Raw genomic sequence first — 26,562 nt, 5'->3', positions numbered from 1 at the left:
ATAACAAAATGATAGAAAAAGGCTGGACTGAGAATCTGAGAACTTGATGTCCCATATGGTTCGGTTGTACTTTTTGGTGATTACTTTGGGAAGGTCAAGTTACTCCTCTGGTCTGCCATTTCCATTGATTCAATTACTTATCCAAATACCAGAAATTCATGGAATGGTTATTCTGTGCCAGGGATTATTTTGTTGGAGTGTGTGCATAGAACAAAATCCAAGATGTCTTCATGGAATTTACAGCATCAATGAAGTATTTCTGAGAACGAGGTTACATTACTTGGGTTATGATTCGTGGGTTATGTAAACTTTTGAATTATAGCCAGTATATCCAGTAAGTCCACTGGACTTCAGTTGGAATTTTCCTGTTTTGCTTACTTCATAAAAAATACTTCGCCCTAGACTTGTTAGTGTGATAAGTCATATTCTCCAATAAGTTTTCTACTTTTAAGGTAAAAAATTATATTTTATGAATTACTTTGTCTTATTTCTTATAATACATATTTGCTGTGGAGAATTTGAAAAACACAGACAAATATAAAAAGACCATAAGACTTACTTAAAATTCTATCACTTAACAAGAACCCCATTACACATGTGTTTATCTTGCCTACTTTTAGCAGTTTCATTAGGCATGTTCTTTTATTATTATTTTTGCAAAATTTGGATCAAAATTCTGTAATTTTATGTCATACTTTTCTATGTTATGAACAGTTTCTTATTTCCTCATATATAAACTCCCACACAAATTTCAGAGACTTCTTAGTTAATTTGATAAGTAAAATGGATTAATCCATTATTTTATTTATTATTTTGAGCGCCAATGAAGTTGAACATACACCTGATTATTTTTATTATGAAATAAGTTAGAAATATAGAATATAGGTAATAATATAATGAATAGCCTTATATCCAGTAATAAGCTTAAGAAAAAAAAGTTACAGATATAATTTTAGCCCCCAGTTCTTCTTGGATGGCTTTCTACTTTCCTCTTCCCAAAGATAACCACCAGCTGGAACTTATTATTCTCATGTATAATTTTTGTACTGTTACTGCAAATATATATATCCCTAAAGTATATGCAACATTGCACATTTTATGACATTAGAATATTTATATCACAGTAGAACATGTATCCTATGGTACCTTTTCAAAAGCCTAGATAGGATTTTTTGCTATTTAGTCATGTTGATACATGGAGCTCTAGTTCAATAATTTTTACAGCTTTATACAAATCTAGTATATGAATATATGAAATTTAAATGTTGATGGGTATTTAAGTAGTTCTCATTTTCATTATAAGCAAAAAATATTGCACTGAAAATTTTAATGCAATTTTCCTTGTGCATACGTGAGGGTGTCTCCATGGCCTAGCAGAGAAAGTGCTGGTTCTTAGGATGCATACATCTTCAGCTTTACTACATATTGCCATATTGGTGTCCAATGTGGTTGTCCTGAATTACTCTTCTAAAGTTCTATATATGTATTCTGGATGCTCCACACTCTGCCCAGTCATTGGTATCATCAAGCTTTAAATTTTAGTTAATCTGAGGTTGGTGAAATGGTATCTCAGGTAGGGCTTTAATTTGCACTTTCCTGAGTATTAGTGGGTTGAGCATCTTTTGACAAGTTCAATGACATTTTCTCTTCTACAAATTGCCTTTTATATCTTTTGTTCATATAAAAACTAGAATATCACAACCTCAGGATCATGACCCAATCTGAAATCAAGAGTTGGATGTTCAACTGACTGAGCCACCGAGGCTCTTTTAACATATTTGTATTAGTATGTTTTTGATTGTATGCATATCAAATCTCCCACTCTTTGTCCATCTTTTAAGTTTGTTGATGGAGCCTTTTTTAGGCCAAGTTTTAAGTTTTAATGTATTTGAATGTAGCCACCTTTTCTTTATGGATGGTAATGATTATATCTTATATTTTCCTAACTTAAGCTCATAAAATAGCCACACCCCTACAAAGCATTTAGTTTCATTTTTTCTTATAAAAATGTTCAATCCATATGAAATTTGTTTTTTAATGTGATGTGAGGAAGAAAATATGATTTGATATTTTTCTGCAACTAATGGTCTCAGTTTCTTTTATCAGATAGTCCATTCTCTTCCCACTATATACAACATAACTCTGCTCATATATAATTTCCATATATATAAGGGTATGTTTCTGGGTTTTCTATGCTGTTTTGGTGGTCATTTTGTATAGCTGCGCAATTAATGTGCCAATTAATGCTGATAGTATCATAATAAGACTCAACACGTTGCTTCATATGTTGTACAAACCATGCCTAGTATCTGATACTGGGCTGAAGGGATGAGTTCAGTCTGAAATCCAAATCTTGCTTTGTACACTCTGCCATAGGGCTGTGTCTGCTTGGAATGAGAGATGCATTTTCTAATTCACAGGAAAATGTCAGATACTTTCTCCTCCTTTGGGAAATTGACAAAAGGTAATAGAGGTCCTGACTCAATGTCTAATTGGGCAATTCTCCCAGTCTGTCCTTCTTCGAAAGTGCCTTGGGCTTTCCAGGCCCTTTATTCTTATTGAAATCTATGAGAATTTTTTGCTGAGATTTTCATTAGACTTGCACAATTTTTTTTTTTTTTTTTTTGTGGAACATTGGCATCACTTTGATATTTAATCTTCTCATTAATTGGTATGGTCTATCCATTTATTTATTATGCCTTGTTAATAATGCCCTTTAATATAGTCTAATAATTTCTTCATAAAGGTTTTAAAAATATTGTTAGGTCTATACTCAAGTTTTCTCTCTTTCTCATTAATTAATGAACATATTTTTCTTACTGTCCATTCGTAGTGAATTTCCTGTTCAGAATTTTAACTCATTTTTTCTCTTGGGCTATCTGTGGAATGTCTTCTCTTCCCCCAGTGATTTGTAAGAACTTTTGAAAGATCAAGGATGAAAGATCAAGTGTAATTGCTTGTCATATGTGTCACAACATTTTTTTTTTAGATTGCCCTTTGTGTTTATTTTTTTCCTTGCCTGTAGAAAATTCAAGTGTGTCACATATACAAACTCTGTGGTTTTCTTCCTTAGTTTTTATGTTTCCCCATAAAATCTTGATTGAATAACTAGTAATCTGTATTTTCTTTGTAAAATCATTTTCATTTAACATTTTCATCCATGTAGAATTTGTTTTGATGTTCTCTGTAATTATCAATTACAAAAAAAATTATAATTTTTTTCCCTTCCAGGAAGTTAGCCAAATGTTCCAGCACTTATTTTCCAATGAACACTACCTCTATTATGAATTTTTGCCTGTAGGCCTCCTCCTCAGTCTCTTTAACTATCTGCAGAGTTAATATGTCTTGGGATTTTAGTTAATCAATTTAACATTTTTGCAAGCTAAGAGGATACTTTGCCTGACCACTGCACTAGTTGGACAGAATGCTCCCATCAGAGAATTCATGTTCCCTATCGTCTACCCACAACCTCCTAATATAGGACAGACAGTAAGCAGTCAACAGGTAGATGAAAGAATTGAGGATAACAGGAGATACCTTTTTACTTAGATTATTTTTATTTGGAAGGGAAGGAGGTTTGGATTTTTTGCAAGAAAATATCCAGTGGACTGAGGAGGAGAAACTGATGTAGAGGAAAAGGAAGGAAGGCATGGAGGGTAGAATCATTAGGAATGTGTGAGATATTGATTGGTAGTCAGAAGTTGAAACAAGCTCAGAAACCTGTTAGGAAAGGTCACACTGCAGGTATAATAAAAATAACAAGGTTGAGAGTTTTTGTTTTGTCTTTATTATGAAAATTTTTTGCAGAGCAAGAAGTACAATAGACCACGTGAACCCATCACCTATGTTCAGCAATGATCAATTCAAAAGTTGGTATGATTTCATCTCCACCTCTACCCATTTCACCCCTTTCTCCACCGCTGGATTACTTTGAAGTAAATCCTAACCGTTCTACCATTTCGGAGATCTACCTGGCGTGAATGACGTCATTGCTCTCAACTTTGTATCTGTGGACTCAGGCAATAGTCTTCTCTTGTCAACACTGTATCTCAATGTCCTCATTAGCAAAAGAAGGATAAGTAGCTGTCTCACCCATTTCAGAATTATCATCGGATGACACAAGAGAAATGAAAACAAACCATCTAAAATAGTGAAGTACTAACTTTCAGTCCAGTTCTCTCCTTTGTAAATGACCCCCCGGACAAATAACCTGAAGGCAACAGATAATCTTTGTCCAGCCTTGTCTACACAGTCACTTGCTTAGGCTTCTCTTCCTGAAAAACACAATACTTTGGTACCTTTTTTTTTTTTTTTTTTTTTAACGTTAGTGTTATAGACACTTATAAGTAATTTTAAATATAAACAGAACAATATTGAGGTTTGTATCTTTCACCTTTTCTGGTTTTCCGCTTTCATTCTTTCCTTTAATATACCCCGTGTTTCTCTTTAAAGGGCTCTGAGAACTGATTATTCTTTGGTGTGCCCCAATTTTCAAGACCCTACGGAGTACAAATTCAAATTTTCAAAGGTGAGTTTTAGTGGACTTTAGGGCAACAGAGCTCTAGATAACCAAGAGAGGGGTAAAATTATTTGCTCCCCTACCAAACGCCACAGCAAGCACAGAAAAAAGCCTGTAGCTGGGCATATTTGGATTGCAAAAATCTCTCTCCATCCTTGGGGGGAGATTATTCATTTCCCTATAGGGGGAACTCTAAAGAACATGTTTTCCTAAAAGGGGCCAACTGGGCGGTGTCCTCCTTTCCCAACGCCCAGATTTCTATTCTTAGATCTGGAGATAGGCGGAGGCTTTCATTTTTTATTTTTCCTAGTTTGCAGACCCTCGGCGGGGCTGGAGGAGCCCAGGCGGGCGGGTCGGGGCGGGTGGCCCGCGGGGCTGCCGAACGCGCGCCTTCTCTCGCCACGGCTGCGGCGATCCGGGCCTGGGGACTCGGCGGAGCGCGCTGAGTCAGTTTCTTCCTGCACGACTCCCGGCCGCGCCGCCGCGGCGAGCGGGATCCGGTCCCGGAGGCGGCGCTCTCCGGGGGTCGGGGACCGGGCCTGCACGCGCGCGGGGGCCACGGTCACGGTCACGGTCACGGTCACCGGGGTTCGGCCCGGCTCAAGCCGCGACCCGCCGGCCCGCCCCGGTCGTGCCCGGCACAGCCCTACCTCGGTCGAGCCTCGCGCAGGCCCCTGAGCTCATTTTTGGGGCCTGGGTGGGGGAGGAGGAGGCCGAGGAGGAGGGCCGGGGAGAGGGAGGGCAGCGCAGGGCGGGGAGCCGCCGCCTTCCTCATAAACAGGCGGGCGTGGGTGCGGATGAGGCCGGCCGGGAGCGCTGGCTGCGGGCGGTGAACTGTGCTCGTCCCCGCGAGCAGCGGCGGCGCCCCTGCCCCTGCCCCTGCCCCTTCCCCGGGCGGCCGGCCTTCGTGTGGGAGGCACGGTCGGTTTGGAGCAGAGTCCACCATGGCCAGTGGCAGCTGTCAGGGGTGCGAGGAGGAGGACGAGGAAACTCTGAAGAAGTTGATAGTCAGGCTGAACAATGTCCAGGAAGGAAAACAGATAGAGACCCTGGTCCAAATTCTGGAGGATATGCTGGTGTTCACGTACGCCGACCACGGTAATCATCCGCAAGGAAACTACTCCCCGCCCCCACCCCTGCCTCTTTTGCAAACTTTCTCCCTCGCACTTGGGAGTTGCACAAACCTGGACTCCCGAGAAAGCCGCAGACTCTCCACTCCTTAGGGCAGAAAGGAGCGGAGAAGTTTAGGAAGGTCTTGCGCTCACTTCTTTTGCTTCCTCCCCCCTGTTTCAGACCCAGAAGGGGTGCGTGAATCATGACTTTGCTTCTTTTCCCTCACCCCCTTCTTTTCCAGCCTCCAAGTTATTTCAAGGCAAAAAAGTCCACGTGCCTGTGTTGATCGTCTTGGACTTGTATATGAGAGTCGCTAGTGTGCAGCAGGTAAAGGAGTTGTTTTCATGTCGCCCATTCCCCTTTCTCTTTGGAAATAGATGTTTTTCTGTCAGTTCTATATACGCAGAAGTTCTGGGTTGCTTCTGACTTTCCGCCTCACAAACCACAGACTGTGATTTTAAGAAGGAAGCGTTGTCAAATCATTATCAAATGTTAATGATGTAAAAGAGCCCACTAAGTGCTCCTTAATTGTTTTGTAGGAGTAAATTTGTACAACGCGCCTACAAGATATGATTGGTGGTGGGCGGTAAATAATCATGGGTTGGGATTTAATTCTCTTATTGGCTAGATGAGCTCATCAGCATCAGCATTTAACCAAATTATTCTAAGAATCTTACCAATGTACAGCATGTCCTAGAGATGACATCATTGTGAACAGTTTGGGAAAGGAGAATAATTAATAGTAATAAAAATTAATAATAATTAAATTAATAAAATGAAGTAACTGGCAAATTCTCATAGGTTTAAGGTTTCTTTCTTTCTTTTTTAACTTGAAAACAGATTTCTGGCCTTTAGCTGTAGTATACCTTGTATTATCTAAAGAAAGTGATGTTTTACTATTCTCCTATAAGTTTATATTTGTATTTTTCAACTCTTTTCATATGAACTGAATATAAAAGTGAAACTTAGAACCTATACCATAGGAAACACAGACATTTGTCAAATACCTTAAATACATTTAAAAAAAGAGTCCTAACTTGTGATCTCTCTGTCAAATAAATAAATAAAATCTTTAAAAAAAAAAAAAAAGAGTCCTAAGGTGATAGTTAAGAATGATTTACAGTCAAAACAAATTACTGCCTAACATATTAACTTCCTTTGTAGATTTCTGAGGTTTAGAGAACTGAAATCAGTCATTTGCATGTTGGGTGCTGAAAGGAAAGAGAATTGAACTTTGAATTCTCTCAAGGTGTAGGCAGAAAGCCAGTGTTTCTTAATGTTTACTGGAGAGCTCCACAGAAGAAAGAATTATCTGGATCTCTGAATCTGTGTCTAGCTACCTTCATCTTTATGTTCATCTCTGTATCCAGCTATGTCTAGTCTGGGTGAACCATATACCTAGTTTCTTTTATATGAGAACATTTATATCTGGGATAAATGGTTATTTAAATTTTTCTTACATGGAAATATTTCCCATCTGACTATTGATTTTCAGGGAGTTAGCAAACAAAATCATGAAAAGACGAGAGGCATGATAGAGGCACTGTTCCTTTTAGCATCCAGAGTCTGAATTTTGCCCATGAAATATGAGTCACGTTTGAGAGCTGGCCTATTGTGTTTGCTGCTCTCCTCCTCCATCATCCCTTCTTCCTTGCTTCTGCTTTGGTGTTCGGAAGTGCCTTGTCTGGCAGCCTCTGTTCCTTGGATTCCTTGCTTCCCCTGTTGGGGAATTCCCCTGTTGGGTGCCACTCAGTATCCCCAGGATCCTTGGAAGGCTTGGGTGTGTAGGGTCCAGAGGAGGTTGTGCTGAACTTGAGAACCCAGGGGAGGCTGGAACAGACCCACCACTTCATTCTTTGTTTTAGAAGCTGTCCAAGCCTAGACATGTTTGTCTGGAGTAGCTATGAATGTCACTTAGTATCTTGGCCCAGCATGTACCAGAGACAAAGTATGCAAAAAAAAAAAAAAAAAGGAATTGTCTTTTGATTTGGTTATTTAATAGAACAGAATTATTCGTTTTAGCATCATACATGTATTGTCTGCAAAAGGTATTGTGTGTATTACATCATTGGATTCTCACTGGAACTTCACTGCCTTCTCAGAAATCTCTCTGGACACTTTTAACCTTAGAGTCGAGTAGCTTATTTAGGACCATAGAGCTCATGACAGAGCCAGGACTCAAGTTTTCACGTACAAGTTTCATGTTTTCAAAAATCTCTTTCCATCACTCATTCTGAATCCACAAGCTGTTTGTGCAAGAAAGCAGTACAGTGGTTTGTTACAAATCCTGTGGCCATGCTAGCTACAACTACGTTATCAATTTTCATTATCACTGGTCTTATCAAAGGGATGTAGAAAGGGGTTCTCTTGACTGATATTTTAATGCTCCCCTTAAAGAAAGTGTGTTTTTTTCTTCAGATTTCTTCATATTTGTGGTGTAACTACTATACATGTCCTTTAATGCTTTATATTTTGAGTTAGTTAGAAGTGCTGAATTAAAATTTCCAAATGATGAATTTAAGAGGGTAAGGTAAATTCAAAAGTAAATATTAAGGTTTCTTTCCAGAGTTCATTTCACATCTTATTTCAGACTCCCAGTTTGTATTTTTCAGGGTCTTTTATCATTTTACTAATGCTCTGTAATAAATGACAGTCTTTTGAGAACTGATAGTTAGACTCGCTGTCTTGGAGTTTCCTTTTTCTGCCAGTCAGCCCATCATTTCTCTCTGCTTCTCATTTTACATGACTTACCTCTATCCACAAATTACAACCTTTGAAGTAAGAGAACGAAATAACTGAAAGTGACTGAATTTTTCTTTAACTCCTAGCCTCTTTGCCATTGTGCATTAATTAGATGCTTGAATCTCCAGAATAATTCTAATAACGTGAAACTGCCAATTTAATTATATTATAACTGGGCGAGAGAGGAACTGAAAGATAAGCTTTTAATTGAGTAGATTAATGGATCAGTTGTTCCCTCTGCTCTGCTGCCAGTGATTCTGTTTAATCATAGAGGCTCAGTTACCTCAGCCCTTTTGCAAAGCAATTACCGGTGCTGCTTCTTCACCAACCAAAACACAACAGGTTTTCTCCTTGAGTCAGTCATGCAGGTACAGAAATGCGTAGAGCATCCTCTGTGACTTGTGATTTATTTCCCACCGGAAGCTGTTCCAAATGTTATTTTCTTAAATACTTGGGGGGGAAAGTCTCGATGTATTTTATGAAAGCACGAAAATAGCTGGTTTCTATGACAGCTGGATTGTCAGTGTCTGTTCGGCTTACGTGGAGGAGGATGTCCTACTTAAATATAGGTAAAAATAGCTGTCAGAAATTGCTGCCTTTTCAGGCAGTTTGAAATTATGTAAAAGGATGTAATGACAGAGTAAAGCAATTCAGGCTTAATCCAGAAAAGATTCAGAAATAGTATTGTAAAGAGATCTTGTGTAATTATTTTCATCTTGTAAAGAAGCCTTTCTTTGTTCTTGGAAACAACAAACTTGTGTCATTATTCCTTACTGGATGCACAGAAATGCTCACCTCATCATTCGGCTTTGTATCATTGGGCTCCACTTCGGCGTCAGGTCTTGTCTAGCAAAAGCCTTGCCCTGCAGTACTGTCCTCACCACCGGGCACCTTGCTCTCCTCACAGCTTAGTTCCCGAGGCTTCCATTTCCGTATTTTGAATTACCACGTTTCTCATTCCTTTGAAATCTGGCTCAAGTCCTATCTTTTCTGTATTTATCCTTCTCTGGGTAATTCTGACAGTGAATGCTGCTGTCAGGCTTCATATATCGGTGTTTATCACATATCCTACTTAGACACGTTTTCATTCATCTCTAGATGATACATATTTATACATTTTTAAATTTTCTTTGGGTTTTCTTTTATTCCTGATTATATCAAATCTAGTTCTGTAATACAATAGAAAGAATGGAAGATTCCTTAAATTTAGAGAGGAATATAAACAGGAAGAGTGAGTTGAATTTAATCTCTTATTTGAAATGCAAATGCCATATTTTTAAAAAAGTTGTATTTTTAAAAATCGCATTTTTTTTTCAGAAGAGCAACTTGTTCAAGATGACATCGTGTATAAACAGACTGAAAAAAGTTGTAATACAAGGCATCTGTGAGATCATATTTCATTTGGAAGTGGGAAAAAGTCTAGGGATATTTTTGGTGTCCACATCTTATCAACTCATATTTGGATGTTCTAAAGAAACCTAGAGGGACCCATTGAGAAATTCTACCCCCTCCCTTTCTTATAGTGTCTTTCTCTTTTTCCTGTACCAGACGTCACAATGGTCAGACCGTTCCTTTTCTCTCCCAGTCATTCTAGCTACCCTACCTGTGGAGCGGTCTTTACTTCACAATCAAAATTTCCAACTGTTGCTAACCCTCCATTCCTTTCCTTTTCTTTTTTTTAATTAAAAAAGTCTTTTTTAGCCTCTGTTCCTAACCACTTCATTTCCTTACCTACAATTAAAATCTTAAGTATTTAGAAGAGATTCTGTCAGGTAGATGTGATTTAAAAATCTTGTACTTCATAATCTTGGTGTGTCCTCAAACTATTTTTTGTGTTTCATTTTATTTAATTTCTTTTATTTAGATAATAGGCACATCTGTTAAATTCATCATTCAGGGATGCTCTAATATTTTTTTGTATGCCCTTTTGGTATGGTTTTTGGAGAAAGATGTATTTTAGACATATGACTTGCTTTCCTCAGTAGGCATTTTAGGATGTCATTTTGTTTTAAAATAATTATTTAAAAATAGGTAGTCACCTGTTCCAGTAAGAATGAAGAGACTGAATATGTTCATTTAGCATGTTTAAAAATGTGAATATTTGCCTTTCTTGCTTTCAGGTGGGTTGGTCACTTCTTTGCAAATTGATAGAAATCTGTCCAAATACAATGCAAAGCTTAATGGGACCTCAGGATATTGGACATGATTGGGAAGTACTTGGGGTTCACCAGTAAGTATGATAGATACGTAAAAACAAACTTCATTAAGTGTTTATCCATACATATGACAACCCCGCCTTTGATATATCATGTATTTGTAATCCAAGCAAATCTGGTAAAATTCTCTAAAATACACATATTTTTTCTCAAGTCAGTGACTTACATTTATAGAGAGTTTTCTTTCAGTTCAGTAGTATATTATCTATTTGCGTTAGAAAACTGACATTTGAGGTAGAATGTCAGGTGCTATTATTATTTTAATAATATAATAATGCAGTCATACAGTTGGTTAGGTTGTAGATTTTTGATGACTACTTATGAATTCAAACCAACAAAAGTTTTTTTACTTTTTAATAGGATAACTGATACAAACTAATAGTTCTTAAAAATATATGGACACTAAAATTTAGACTGTAAGTCTAAAATTTAGTTCTGTAAGTCATAATTTAGAAGTTTATGCTTTACCGTCTTTAAAAGTACATAAGGAATAACCATAGAGGACACTGGGAGAAGGAGAGAAGTGAGTTGGGGGAAATCGGAGTGGGAGACAAACCATGAGAGACTGTGGACTCTGAGAAACAAACTCAGGGTTTTGGAGGGGTATGGGGGTTGGGTGAGCCTGGTGGTGGGTATTAAGGAGGGCACATATTGCGTGGAGCACTGAGTGTGGTGCATAAACAATGAATCTTGGAACATTGAAAAAAAAGTACATTTATATAGATATTCACACATATATATTTATGAGCTTAAACCACAGCTTTCAAAATGAAGAAAAAAGAGGAAATTACCTTTCAGCACATCTGCAGTCAAATCTTGATAGCTGTTTTCCCAGCTATGTTACTGTAATTTGCAACATAATGACTTTATAGATGAGACCACTTCTTTAGCCATAATTAGTTAAGAAAAAAGTTTTCTGAAGAAAAATGTGTTTCCAGGAAAATCATTTTTTATAACTTTTTCCCTTAACATTTAAAATTTACCTTTTCTTATTAATTTTAGGTGTTAATTATACCTACTGTGACTTTTCTTTACCCCAGAAAAATGAATACCTATTGCTTCCAATGACATATAGCTTGTAGGAAAACATATTTTGGACAAAATTAAATTTTACATCTTTGTATTGTTTATTAGTGTCACCATAATTGCAATTTAAACAAATTTAAATTGTTTGTTCATAGGTGAGCATATCTGTGCTTGTTTTTCCATCTTTGACGTTTAATATGTTGCTGTTCTTCAGTTTCCATGACTTAAAGAGTGTTTTGAAAAGAGCATATTTACAGTTAATGTATGTTGTCGTCTCCAAACAATTTCTGAAACTCTATGAGTCACTTCTAAATGCTGCATTAAATGAAATATGAAATATAACTGTAAATAGGAATCGAAATGTTGTGTGTCCCTTGGTTTGGCTGAGGATTTCCAAAGTCCCCAAAGGTTAGCAATCTGTAAACTTAGGGAGTTTAAAAAAAACTCATCTAGTCATATCCTAGTAGAAACCCACTGTTCAAATTAAATTATGTAAACATTTCTGTAGGAAGTCTCATGCACTCATTCATTCATTCGGCCATGCATTCGCTCGTTTGCTCATTCATTCATTCATTCACCCTGTTCATCAAATATTTATTATACTCCTACTTTAGGCCTGAAGTGGTGTGAGCAAGATAGACAACACACTGCTTTCTGTCGTGGAGTATATTAGATCGTTCCCAGCAAACGTTACTGAAAAACATAATCTCCCTGTATTCAAGGACTTTTTCCCACCAAAGGTTTACAGTGCTAAAGAAGAAATCTCATGTGGAGGTGAAGTCAGGAATAGTGGGTATGATGCAGGGACAGGTAGGGCAACGTGGATTGGAAGAGAATTGACAGACCAGAAGGACAGGGCCTCTCAGTTCCTCACCTTGCCAATGGAGGCCATGTTTCTAGGGAATCTGTGGATGTCTCCAGGTTCTGTCTTCTTCAAGTGATGTAAAGCTAACCATCACTAGGTAGAAATAGACTAAAGATGGTATATTTTAGATTCGGTTAACTCAGAGAGAAATTAAATGAATTTGAACTAACTGAATATTGTGATGTACTAGCTTCACTATGATAAAATATTGTCAATTTCTCTTTCAAAAAGAGTAAAAATCAATAATTTAAATATTCATATGGGTTCTTAATTTATATGTACAAGCTAACATTTTTATTGAATCTCTCTATATTTTAATATATCAACATGCATAGCATAATTCACAAGTTTATATCAGATATAAAAATGGGCTTGATCTCTTGATGTATATAATTCCTCATGATAGTTTAGATATGGAGTTGGGTGAAAGTAATTAATTGAATTTGAATATTCAGAGGAAAAAGTTTTAACTTTTTAACTGAGACATAATATTTCCCTCTTAATTGTTGTAAGTTTGGCTCAGTTTTAATGGAAGAAAAATGCACAAAAGCTTCAGTTTAGAGAATGAAATACAATGAGTTGAATAAAAATATAGGTGAATGAAGCACAATACCTAAAAAAAGGAAACATTTAGGTATGATAATTCCCTCTTACCTTGATTTCTGTTTTTAATTACAGACTTATTCTTAAAATGCTAACAGTTCATAATGCCAACGTAAACCTATTAACTGTTGGGCTGAAGGCCTTAGATCTCCTTCTAACTTCAGGTAATACATGCATATGCATATTTTTAATATTGACTCAAATTTAAAAAGTATTTTAAACCACTGATCAAATGTGTTTTAATGTCTTTTTAAAATATAAGAATATAATGTGACTTAAATATCAGTGATTTCCAAAATTCTTTGTTTCTGTTTTTCCTCTTTTTTTTTTTTTTTAAGATTTTATTTATCCATTTGAGGGAGGGACGGGGGCGATGGAGAGAGAGAGAACGTGCAAGAGCCTGAGCATGAGTGAGTAGGGGGAGGAGCAGAAGGAGAGGAGGGAGGAGCAAAGGGAGGGGAACAAGCAGACTTCATGCTGAGTACAGAGCCTGATGCAGGGCTTGATCTCATGACCCTGAGATGGTGACCTGAACTGAAAGCAAGAGTCAGACACTTAACCAGCTGAGTCACCCAGGGGCCCCTCTCCTTATCTCTTTTCTTTATTCTTTTTCCCTCAAAAATGCCACCCAATGGCTCAGTGGGTTAAGCCACTGCCTTTGGCTCAGGTCATGGTCTCAGGGTCCTGGGGTCGAGTCCCACATCGGGCTCTCTGCTCAGCAGGGGGCTGCTTCCCTTCCTCTCTCTCTGCCTGCCTCTCTGCCTACTTGTGATCTCTCTCTGTCAAATAAATAAAAAATAAAATCTTTAAAAAAAAATGCCACCAAATATCTTGGCCTTAAGCATCACCTTTATATATTATTACCAATCCTGATTTCTCTTCCCAGCTTTGCTCCTAAAATCTGGTCCCATGCATCATATTCCTATTTGCTTGTTGGCTGTACAGGTCCTTGTCATTATTATCTCTTTCTGCATTATATATCTTGATATGTTTTCTGTATGTTCTGGGGTATGACATAATAGTACTATTTTAAAAATACATAGCATTGTTTCTTGAATACTTGCTTCACCTGTAAAATACCTCACATGTTTTTAAAAATGTAATCTGCAAAACATCTCTTGAGATGGGTATTTGATCACAGTTTTCTAGTGAGGGACGTGGAAGCACGAAGAAGTTGCCTCCGCCTGTAAGTAGTAGAACGAGGGTCTGAGTCCACATATCAGGTTTTATCCTTGAGGACACTTCTGCGTGGAGGATTATTGACCTGAAAACAAAAAGTCTTGGTATGATGCAACAGTTATGATCATTGCTGGGATGGACACTTGCTATTATGTAAGTTCTGAGAAGAAAGGCTGCTCACAGGAGAGCTAATCACAATGATAGGGAGTGGTTTTCCAGGAAACTGAAAGTTTATGAATTGGAAAATTCTCCCAACACTATAATATATTGAAATCAGCAATGTGCAGACAATTAGGAAATTTGATTGGAGGAAATTAGGAAATTGGGAAATATGTCTTGAAGAGACTGGTTAATTTAATATCTTTCAGCCAACATTGAGAATTTTGCACTGTTAGGGAGGTTTTTAATGTGTTTGAAGTTCATCTCAGATACTCATTAAATGTTAACTTGTAGGTTGTTTTCATTGTTTGGCTTGTTAATTAATGGATTTAATAGTTATTGGGCATTTACTGTTGTGCTGGCCTCTGGAGAATTCGAAGAAGGATGAGGCAAAATTTTTATAACATAGAAGGGCACAGTCCAATATAACTTTTTGCAATGAAGAAAATGTTGCACCTTTCAGTGTCATGGCAAGTAGCCATATATGGCTATTGAACATTTGAAATAAGGGAAACTAAATTTTAATTTTATTTAATTTAAACTAATTTAAATTTAAGTTTAAAAAGCCACATGTGCTTCGTGGCTCCTGCATTGGACAGGACAGGGAAAGAAATAAAAATTAGTGTGAGAGGGGTGCATGGATGTCTCAGATGGTTAAGCGCTGGACTCTTGATTTCCACTCAGGTCACAGACTCATGGGTTGTGGAAATCAGCCCTGCCTCGGACTCCACTCTCAGTGAGGAGTTTCCTTGAAGATGCTTAGCCTCCTTCCCTCCCCCCACTATGCATGAGTGCTTTTTCTTTCAAATAAAAGATCTTCAAAAAAATAATAATGTGAGAAATAATTTCAATTTATTTTTTTATTTTTTAAATATGTTACTTATTTATTTGAGAGCGAGAGTGTGTAAGCTGGTGGGAGACAGAGAATCCAAAGCAGAATCTGTGCTGAGTGCAGAGCCAGGGGCGGGGCTTGATCCCATGACTCAAGATCATGACCTGAGCCAAAACCAAGAGTTGGCTGGTTGACAGGGAACAGAAGAAGGCTAGCTAAAGGGTGCCTATGGAATATGCAGGTAGTGTTGTCTAAGAAGCAGATAGTAATATGTTTCAGGAGTTTAGAGCAAAGGGCCTTGGCTACAGGTGTTGATTAGGAATATAGACTTATAGTAAAGTGTACTGGGAATTAATTTCACTTAGAAAGATCACAGAAGTTGATAGGTCTATCTGGGGTAATTAAGTGGTTTATCAAAAAGAAGAGTCCATAAACCATTCATAGTTCTCATGTAAAAATCAACACACTAAATGTTAAAACAGCTGTTTATCTGGGGCATATTGTTCTTTTCAAAATAGGCAAAATCACTTTGCTGATATTGGACGAAGAAAGTGATATTTTCTTGTTAATTTTTGATGCCATGCGCACATTTTCAGCCAATGATGAAGTCCAGAAACTTGGATGCAAAGCTTTACATGTGCTGTTTGAAAGAGGTATTTAAATATGTCATATTCTCGATTTTCATATTTATATAAGAAGCAAGGGAAAAGTGGAATATAATTATGATAATAAGATATCTAAAATTTTACTATTTATGAAGAAGTGGGGGCTGTCAGTCAAGGATAAATAATGGGGTTAATTCAGAAATATTGCTTGTTTTGGGGAATGAATTTCATTCATGGGTTACAAATTATGCAATTGTAGTAGACTTTCTTCCATTGCTTAACAAGACTTAAGGTTCACTTTGCAAACCGGATGTGTAGGTGTTAAGAAAGAAAAAATAAAACTGTGAAGTCAAAGCATAGATTAAATTTGGATTTATGATGTTGAGTCATCTCCAGGGATTTTAGAAATTGCTAAAGGCTCTGTATAAAGAACCAGGAGGTTTGCAGTGTCCCTTAGGAAAAAGACAAATATGTATTTTATCTCATGGGACTAAGATGGATAACAGAGATTATCATGTAATTTTGGAGTTGGTTGGAACTGTTAGTCCTACCACTGGCTTGATGAGGGAATAGCTCAGAGAAGTGACACAAGCAACCTGCCCTGTGGGCACAGAGCTAGTCACCACCACTGCAGTCAATTTAGCACCATTTTCCGAGAGCTCTTTCTGCATCATTATGAGAACCAGTAGTGCTGGAGGTTTAGGATAGGAATAACTTATGTGGGCTCTATGTCTATGTCAGTTTGCCGCCCGAGTTTCTGGCAGCTCCAGGAATTGAACAGATCAACATCTACTCTTTAATTCTTGCCTCATTTCAAAAATACTTTAAACAGCTTACAGCTACTTACAATACACTAGAGAAAGAAGTGGATGAGGAAATGCATGAAGGGAAAGTAATGTAAAAATAATATAAAATAATTTACTAGTTACTTCAGGTCCTGTATAGTTGTCAAGGCATGGACCAGAAATCTCTTTCTCTGGTTCCTATCAGGCCAAGAAGAGTTAAACGTCGCCTGTTACAAAGTTACTTGAGATAAAAATAAACCCATTTATCAGGAGGAGTGATCAGGGTGGTGGGAGACCTGGGAAAATAACTCTTTCGGGCTTCCCTGGATGAGAAGATAGAGTACACATGTTTTATAAGGAGTACAAAGTGTATTCAATGAGAGAGACTCTATCAAGTGTCGGAACAGCATGGGCCTGGATCCCAGCTCTGATGATCAGGCTTGGCAGAGAAGAGGGTTTACTGTGAATGGAGACTCAAGGAACAGCACGTCTTTCGGGATATCTTCTATAAACATTTTGTCTTGCAACTAACTAAGCTTTTGATAAGAACTTGGCAGAATTGAGTTTGAGGTTCCATGGTCTCACAGGTCTGTCATCTTCTGTGTTGCAGTTTAAGGGCACATTCTTATTCATGGAAGAAAGGCTCTCTGACCAGATGGGACCCAACCAAGACATATGGAGAAGGACCAGGGAATGTTAAAACGGAGCTCTTATTCAGTAGAAATAGTATCAGTACTGACAACATTTTGATTATAAATAGAGTAGAAAAAATTTCTGAGTTTTCTAGGACTATCAAGTTCCCTGGGACTTACTAGCACCTGTAGAGTGAATTTTCAAAATTTGAAAGTATATTGTGGAAACTGCTCAATAAAACGAGAAAGTTCCATGATACTCCTCACTTATTAGAAGAACCTAACCAATTTCACGTCATTTTATATCATATCATTGTTATCAAGTTGAAAAACAAAAAAGTAATGCTGATTATAATGTTTTCCAGCATTTTTGTCTGTGCCTTTCTCAGGTTACAAAAGACCAGATTTGTATACATGTTTTTGAGCTACCCACCCAATAAAATGACTCCAAATGGAACTCATTGGCTTGATTACAAAGACTTTAATTATGAAAATTTATAGTAATTTCTGATGAAATCAAGGCCATTGAGAGAGAGTACTTCAAAGTCCAATTACTTGTCCTCTGCTGAAGTTCACCCCTTTTGAACTGAGCTGCCTTTCAACAGTGTACCATTAACCACTCCTTTTTAAGTATTGTGATCTATTCACTTGCAGAAGAGTATCTTTATTAGTCATTGGTCAGTTTCCCAAAGGAAATTATAAATAACTTTGTTTTTCTGAGGATTGTTTGGTCACTAACACTTTTACATTTTTTAAAACACTAAACTAATATAGATTAAAAAGAAATTCTTTTAATCTCAGTAGCTTTTCCCCCCATTATAAAATCTTTAGGAAGAGTTTTGCTGAAATATGCATCTTTAATTCTGTCTGTTGTATTTACTGTGTCTCATACAATTAACATGAATATTATGTTTTTAAGTAATTAAATTTTTATATCATCTTTAAGCCTTTTCAGTATTTTGTCTTTCATCCTTCTAGTTTCTGAGGAGCAGCTGACTGAATTTGTTGAGAATAAAGATTATATTATCTTGCTCAATGCATTAAAAAATTTTAAAGATGAAGAGGAAATTGTGCTTCACGTCCTGCACTGTTTACATTCCCTAGCAATTCCTTGTAAGTACCCCATGTGCATGATTTCTTTTTTGTATATGAAAAATTATAATATATCTCCTTTCTGAGTACATTTAAAAAATATTTTTTATTATGTAGAAACTTGCAGATGGGAATCCCATTTATTTATTTATTTATTTATTTATTTATTATTTATTTATTGATACTGTACTACAGCTGGCTCAGGACTTGGTGCTGGGAAACAGTAATGGAATATATAGACATGTTTCTTGCCTTCTCAGAGCCCATGGTACTATACCAGATATGGACAATATAGGTGACTACAATGTATTAAAAGGCAAGTATTGGCAGAAGTACCTGGGGTTATGAGAAAAACAAGAAGGGAGGCAATGTCTCTTAGAAGAGACTTCAAGGATGAGAGCTTCATTTGTAAGGATGTCTGGGGTGAAGTGCTTGCAGAACGTCCCAGGCAGTGAGCATTGTTATATGTCAAGATCCTGGAGCAAGAGAGAGTATAGTGCCTTCGAGAAGATAAAAATAGCTAGTATCCGAAATCTATGAAGAATTTATCAAACTCAATATCCAAAGAATAATCCAGTCAAGAAATGAGCAAAAGTCACGAACAGACATTTCTCCAAAGAAGACCTACAAATGGCCAACAGACCCATGAAACAATGTTCCACATTCCTTGGCATCAGGGACATTCATATAAAAACCACAATGAGATACCACCTTACCCTTGTCAGGTGGCTAAAATTAACAAGACAGGGAACAATGGATGTTGGCAAGGATGCAGAGAAAGGGGAACCCTCTTATACTGTTAGTGGGAATGCAAACTGGTGCAGCCATTCTGGAAGACAGTATGGGGGTTCCTCAAAAAGTTAGAAATAGAGCTACCCTACATGACAGTAATTGCCCTGCTGGGTATTTACCCCAAAGATAAAAATGTGGTGGTCTGAAGGGACATGTGCATTCCAATGTTTGTAACAGCAATGTCCACAATAGCCCAACAAAGATGTCCATTGACAGATGAATGGATAAAGAAGATGTGGAATATTGGGTGCCTGGGTGGGTCAGTGGCTGAGCATCTGCCTTCGTCTCAGGTGATGGTCCTGGGGTCCTGGGATCGAGTCCCACATGGGGCTCCCTGCTCGACAGGGAGTCTGCTTCTCCCTCTTTCACAGCCCCTGCTTATATTCCCTCTCTCACTATCTCTCTGTGTCAGATGAATGAATAAAATCTTAAAAAAAAAAGAAGATGTGGTATATATATATATATATATATATATAGACACACACACACACACACACACACACACACACAATGGAATACTACTTACCCCCCCCCCCACACACACACAAAGAAATCTTGCCATTTGCAATAATATGGAGGGAACTAGAGGGAATCACACTAAGCGAAATAAGACAATCAGAGAAAGACAATCATCATTATGATCTCACTCATATGTGGAATTTAAGAAACAAAACAGAGGATCATGGGGAAGGGAGGGAAAAATAAAACAAGACAAAATCTGAGAGGGAGACAAATCATAAGAGACTCTTAATCATAGAAAAAAACTGAAAGTTGCTGGAGGGGAAGGGGGTGAAGGGATGGTGTAACTGGGTGATGGATATTAAGGAATGCCCATGATGTAATGAGCACTGGGGGTTACATACAACTGATGAATCACTGAACTCTACCTCAGAAACTAATATTACACTTAACAGGTTAATTAATTGAATTATAATTAAGAGAAATAATAATGAAAAAAAGAAGATAAAAGTAGTTTAATAAACAAGAGTGTGTGTGCGCGTGCATGTGTGTACACGTGCCTATGTCCAGTCCCAAGCGTCTGCTTGTGTGTTATTTAGGGGAGGTGGGGGCCAGGGCTTGATGACAGTCAGTGGATGAGACTGGAAACAAGCAGATCTTGAAGGGCTTGAAAAAACCACAGGATGAAGTTTGAACTTTATACTGATTCTTGTTTAGCATTTTCTTGATGCTTGAAATCTAGGCACTTTTATCACAAAAAAAAAGTACAGATAAGAAGGAATTAATTTGCTGTGTATATTACCAGTGACAAAATCATGCTTCTGAATTTACTACTTTTGTTTTATAAAGTGTACATGAGCATTTCGCATTTCATGGATTACCTATGTGAGTTCGTACAGGATATACACACGCATTTATTTTGTGATGTTTTCATCTTCTCACACGTGAAGTTGTGAGGATTACATGGTTAAATAATTTGAAAAATGCAGAATAGTACCTAGTATGTGGTAAGTGTAAAGATATCAACAGTGTTATGTAATTTGTACTTCCTACCTTTGTACTATAGTGTAGTAAGTATAATATGCAACATGGTTTCAGACATGGAAGTCTGATGTGAGTCTTCAGTAAAAACTCAATCCTATTGTGAAAGGATGCTCTTTCTTTGTGATTGTTATGAAATCCATCATTTTCTTATCCATGGGAAATTGAACATTTGAAAGCAGATGGGGCTGCACTGTTACAGAGAATGGACATACTTTAAAATTTCCGAGTCATCCACTGTCAACAAACTGAATATATTTTTCATTTTATTTTTCCTCAGCTATATTTATACATTTATTTATTTGTTTTGGGCTGGCTGCTTTGAAATTCACTGTTTTCCACCCACATCTGACATAACTGCAGTGAAAAATGTGTTGATTCAGAATGCAAAGGTCAAAGAAAGTAGCAACTGAAAATAAGAAAAATGAAATGTTTTAAATACTGAGTCTAATTGAATGATTTTGGATTTTGAGTCTTAGGGCAACTCATGTCTGCTATTCTGCGTGAAAGCAGACAATTATTTTCAGAGGCTGTTTCCTTTCATTTTAACACATTTTCCTATGCTCAGTGCTCTTTAAAATACAACTTAAACATTAAAAATACATTTTTGGAAAGACTGCTAGTTAGTTTGGTTACGCCAAAAAAGATAGAAAAATGTTTTGTAAACACTTTCTTTTGTTTGTTTTAATAATCCACATTTCATTTAGAAATGTAAATTAGTTTTTCACGTGGGCCCATACACTCAGTCTTTCTGTTGACCAACTGCCTTAGTCTCTTGTTCCCAGCCTCCTCCATGCTTCTCCCCATCTACCTCAGCCTTCAGGAAGCTTGGTTTTGCAGCCCAGGACGCTGGCTGCTCTTCTGCTGTGCTTTAGGAAAGGGCAGGAAATAAGTCATAGTTGATTTCAGCTGTTTTGTTATGTGACATGATTTTGATTTTCTTTTTGTTGGGTCAGTAAAAGGAGCAATGCATTATCCAATGGAGTAGTGCCTCATTAAGGAATAGGCTCCAAATTCACTTATTTGAAAGCTTACGGCCAAGACATTACATTTTTAGACTTACATAAACGCACTCTCAGTTATCCCTTAATGCTAGAGAAGAGTCCTAAATCCTATTATATGAGAATGAGCATAGTGGTTTTTACAGCTATTTGACAGAACATGATACTTAAATTTGGAAGTACAGCCTTTACGCTGACATTTATTTACAAAATGTACAAGAGGTTTTTGTATGTCTCTTTCAGATGGGAAATTACTACCTTTGGATAATTATTATTTCTTTAAATTTAGGCAATAATGTTGAAGTCCTCATGAGTGGCAATGTCAGGTGTTATAATATTGTGGTAGAAGCCATGAAAACATTCCCTGTCAATGAAAAGATTCAAGAAGTGAGTTGTTGCTTGCTCCATAGACTTACATTAGGTGAGTTATAATTCTTGGTTAATTTATTATCATGGTCCATATGATTTAAGTATACATAGCATATGTATATTGTATGTTGGTAAGTAGCATATTGACATACACTGGATGGAAATATTGTAAAATAGCAAACTGTTCTGCCATGCTTAGAATTTTAAAAGCAGTGGCAAAAATTGATGTGCGTAATGTAAGAGAAGTCTTATCTTATTGTTAATGGTATATGTAAAGTATAACTGTATCAATAGTTGATATACACAAAAGAATAAGTCTGACATGTACAAAAAATGTAGCACAAAGCAGAATTCCCCAACCAATAAGTCATTACCGTTGCTGGTAAAGCTACTCTGGGCTACATCTTTTCCCTGCTTTCTCTTTCGAGTTAATGTGATCCAGTATTAAAAATCCATTAACTTGATCTTCAGATAAGGGTGCTTTTCTTTTTTTCCTCATTTATGTCTTAATACATTATTATATGTCCTATGTAGTGACTACAGAATTTATTGCCTTTTCACTGTTTCAGAAAAAGCTTAATTTTCTCTTCCTAATTAAAATAAAAATCCCAAGCCAATGAATAAGTATTTAGCATTTTGTCAAATTATGTAACCTAATTATGGGTTTAATGCATTTGAAGGCCTTATATAATTTGCTGTGTATTTTCTTTTTTGAAAATATATTTTTAAAGACTTTATTTAGTTGATAGAGAGAAACACAATGATAGAGGGAACACAAGCAGGGGGAGTGGGAGAGGGAGAAGCAGGCTTCCACTGAGCAGAAAACCCAATATGGGGCTGGATCCCAGGACCCTGGGATCATGACCTGAAGCCAAGGCAGACGCTTAACAACTGAGCCACCCAGGTGCTGCATTCTCTGTGAAATTTCATATAAATTGTCTGAAAGTAGGAGAAGGTCAATATCACTGGTATTTGCCCAGAATCACACAGTTGGTCAACAGTAGAGCAGTTGTTGGCAGTGGCATGGTAGGGGAAAAGAAGGTGAAGGGACAATCCAAGTTTAGATAAATTGGTAAAAGTAGAAGAGAATCTTTTGAAATAACTTTCCAAGACTAGAGATCATTAAGGGCGGGGAGTATGTCTGTTTCGTGGGTGAATGTGAGAGAGGCAAGAACATACAAAGTTGTCGATAAAGAAGAGCTATACCTAATTAAACTGCCTTTTGATTTTGAAGCCATTGATTACTCTTTAGTTTGGGCTTTAGGCTTTTCATAATATAGGATCTTTTCCAATCCTGGCTTTGTGTCTCAAGGATCATTTAATTACACTTACACTTAATTTATTTACATTTAATTACATTACATTACACTTAATTACACTTACAGCTAAATAGGAGTATAGCATGCACACAAAGCTGGGGGAGGGGTACAGAGGGAGAGGGAGAAGCAGACTTTCCATTGAACAGGGAGCCCAACAAGGGTCTTGAACCTAGGACTCTGAGATCATGACCCCAGATCATGACCTGATTATGACTGAGCCACTCTGGCGCCCCTCCTTTTTACTTCTAGAAGGAAACTGTTGACTGTTCACAAGTTAAAATAAGCTTAAATGAAAGGAGGCATGTATATGTGGAATATCATTTACAAATTCTTTCCTCATAAGGATTTAGATTTTTAGGTGATGTATTGATTCTTAGAAAAGAGAATGTAGAAAGGGGTGAGCTTCTTCCGGTTTGGGTTGGAAGGAGTGAAGTATTCTCTTATTATTTTATTTTCCTCGGATCATCACAGATAAGATCAAGTAATATGTGCCAATGAATTTTCTGAGCAGCATTTCTTTAAGTGAAAGAAGGGTTCAGCAGAAGTGATTAGGAACAAGGGAGGCTTCCTCCCTCTAGGAAATCAAGCTATTTTGTACAACGAATACTGTAGTCCCATGCATAACAGATACCTCATTGTTTTATATGATAATGACATGAGAAGGAGTGAAAGAACACAAAGTTAATGTAATCCAAACATATCACTATTTTTGCTCTGTCAGTTCCATTGTCTAAGATAATTAAATGACTTCATGAAATAAAGTTTCAAACCTTTATGCAATCATATTAAGCTATCTTAATTAAATTAATATATATCTAATGTTATTAAAAATATTCACACTTCATATTTATTGATCTAAGTGCTGTTGTATAATTCAAGGTAATTTAAGTTCCACGGATGAGAATTCAGCTAATCTCTCACTTACCTTTTAGGTAATTTTTTTAATATTCTGGTGTTAAACGAGGTACATGAGTTTGTGGTGAAAGCCGTGCAGCGATATTCAGAGAACGCCACGTTACAGATTGCAGCACTCAGCTGTTTAGCGCTCCTCAGTAAGTAACTATACTCAAAAGGAAATTCTTACAGCTGCATTTGATCTTAATTGTGAACATTATAAAAGGCATCATTATAACAAAATCATATTGGGAGAAGGAATCATTAAATGGCTTCTCTGTCCTAATGTAATCCATTCTCTAATAGAAGATACTTTCAAGGGAACTAACAGTTGTGATAAGTATACCCTTCCCACTTTGTAGATGAGTAAATACTTTGTTATTGGGCAGCTAATCCCAATTAATCTTCCTTTAGTCTATTAGATTTGTTTGGTAGTCTCTTCCTCATTTGATGGAATAGCAGTATTCTGAGGTGTGTTATATATTTATATAATGAACTAAGGCCACAACTAAGGAATACCTCAATTTGGTCATAATGTTTCAAAATACAGACTTCACAATGGTCATTCAAACTGTAAGTAAGTTATATACTGATATTTTTTTCAAGCTGAGACCATCTTCTTAAATCAAGACTTAGAGGAAAAGAATGAGAATCAGGAGAATGATGATGAGGAAGAGGATAAATTGTTCTGGTTGGAAGCCTGTTACAAAGCATTGACATGGCATAGAAAGAACAAGCATGTGCAGGTTGGACTCCTTCATAAATATTATAGTTATTCAAAATTATGCTTGTGCAATCATATAAGTTTTGACAGATTTCTTTTTTCTCCCCTGATCCAGGAGGCTGCATGCTGGGCCCTTAACAATCTCCTTATGTACCAGAGCAGTTTACATGAGAAGATTGGAGATGAAGATGGCCAGTCAGTAGTTTTGATTTTATATGATAGAAAATTTTAGTTACATTTTTAATTGATCCATATAAAATATTGTAACTGCCACTTTTATTGTTAGAAATATTTTTTATATAGGCCTATATGTTTCAAGTGCTGACACAAAATAGTAGTGTATATACAATATTTTGATCCCTGATGAGTTGGAGAGTTGCTATCTAATGATTTGGAATCAAGAGTCATTCAGAAGTTAGGAATCACTGAGAAAAAAATCTATTGGTTTTCTAGCTGATCATTTAAAAATGCTATGTTAATTAACGTCAGGTGACAGAAATGGCAGAGCCATCTGTGACCTTTTCTGTTGCAGTGATTAGCTAGCAGGTTGTCAATATTGGGAATGAAATGTGGTCAGAGGCCTCCTTAGTGATTCCTCACTTGACGTTGCATTGTTGACCTTGATCTGTCTTCTCTTGAGAGGGATATTTGTAAGTGTCAGCTCTCAAGGAGGCTTTCTAAAGGAGTGTAAGTCAAGCCTCATAAGACCAGCCCTCTTTCTCAAAGATACCAAGTGTAGACAGGAGTTTTGTGTATATCAGGGTTATTTCATGGCCGCAAACCTTTCTGCTTTATGGAAATGCTTATGTTTTCCCTGTGTATGCTCTTGCTTTTAATGACTTTTGAATGACTTATCTTGGAAACTTAAATAGTAATAGGTTACATCTCAAATCCTGAAAATCTGTTTGTATCGTGACCCATTGCCAACCTGGAGAGAATTAATAATACAGATGCTATTTAATTATATATCTCCATTTTGGAAGGAAACAGTAATTCTTTTGAAAGCTGTATGTTAAATCAGCATCATAAACTACTTTGAGCAATCTTTTTAAGAGGTTAGGTTCATGGTGCAGTTTATAAATCTCAGCTCACAGTACACTGATTCCTCAATATCCATAGGAGAACTTTAAAACAAATACTTTATTAAAAGAAAATATATTATGCTCTGCACTTTTAAAACTCCTGATGCTTTTTTATGATTTTTTTTCTTTTCTTATTTCTATTATCTTCTTTTTCTCACTTCATTTTTTTTTTTTTTACTCTTAATATCTTTTTATATACTGGCTGAGCCTTACCCCCCTACTGCTTATCAGATTTGAAGAGAGAGAGAAATACTGATTTATTAGTATTTAGTGGATTTGAGCTATCTTTTTTTTTAAAAAAGATTTTATTTATGTATTTGACAGAAAATGAGAGATCACAAGTAGGCAGAGCAGCAGGCAGAGAGAGAGGGGGAAGCAGGCTTCCTGCTGAGCAGAGAGCCGATGCAGGGCTCGATCCCAGGACCCTGAGATCATGACCTGAGCTGAAGGCAGAGGCTTAACCCACTAAGCCACCCAGGTGCCCCTTGAACTATCTTTTAAATATAAAACAGT

General features: G+C 36.9%; 1 protein-coding gene across 2 annotated transcripts in view; it reads left to right on the top strand.

Annotated features, from left to right (window-relative positions):
- Positions 1 to 5,327: 5,327 nt before the first annotated feature.
- Positions 5,328 to 26,562, top strand: part of LRRK2 (leucine rich repeat kinase 2) — a 131,930-nt gene continuing 110,695 nt past the window's right edge. For both annotated transcript variants that reach the window (XM_059185642.1, XM_059185643.1), the window contains exons 1-10: positions 5,328 to 5,617; positions 5,874 to 5,959; positions 10,495 to 10,604; positions 13,160 to 13,248; positions 15,773 to 15,907; positions 18,255 to 18,389; positions 21,951 to 22,082; positions 24,282 to 24,401; positions 24,850 to 24,989; positions 25,083 to 25,162. In XM_059185642.1, coding sequence (XP_059041625.1) covers positions 5,464 to 5,617; positions 5,874 to 5,959; positions 10,495 to 10,604; positions 13,160 to 13,248; positions 15,773 to 15,907; positions 18,255 to 18,389; positions 21,951 to 22,082; positions 24,282 to 24,401; positions 24,850 to 24,989; positions 25,083 to 25,162 — 1,181 coding nt within the window. In that variant the 5' untranslated portion in view covers positions 5,328 to 5,463. The remainder of the gene's footprint in view (positions 5,618 to 5,873; positions 5,960 to 10,494; positions 10,605 to 13,159; positions 13,249 to 15,772; positions 15,908 to 18,254; positions 18,390 to 21,950; positions 22,083 to 24,281; positions 24,402 to 24,849; positions 24,990 to 25,082; positions 25,163 to 26,562) is intronic.

This window comes from Mustela lutreola, chromosome 8 (assembly GCF_030435805.1).
Source record: "Mustela lutreola isolate mMusLut2 chromosome 8, mMusLut2.pri, whole genome shotgun sequence".
NCBI classification, from domain to species: Eukaryota; Metazoa; Chordata; class Mammalia; order Carnivora; family Mustelidae; genus Mustela; species Mustela lutreola.
Note: the sequence above shows the minus strand (reverse complement) of the source record. Positions and strands in the feature narration are given on the sequence as shown.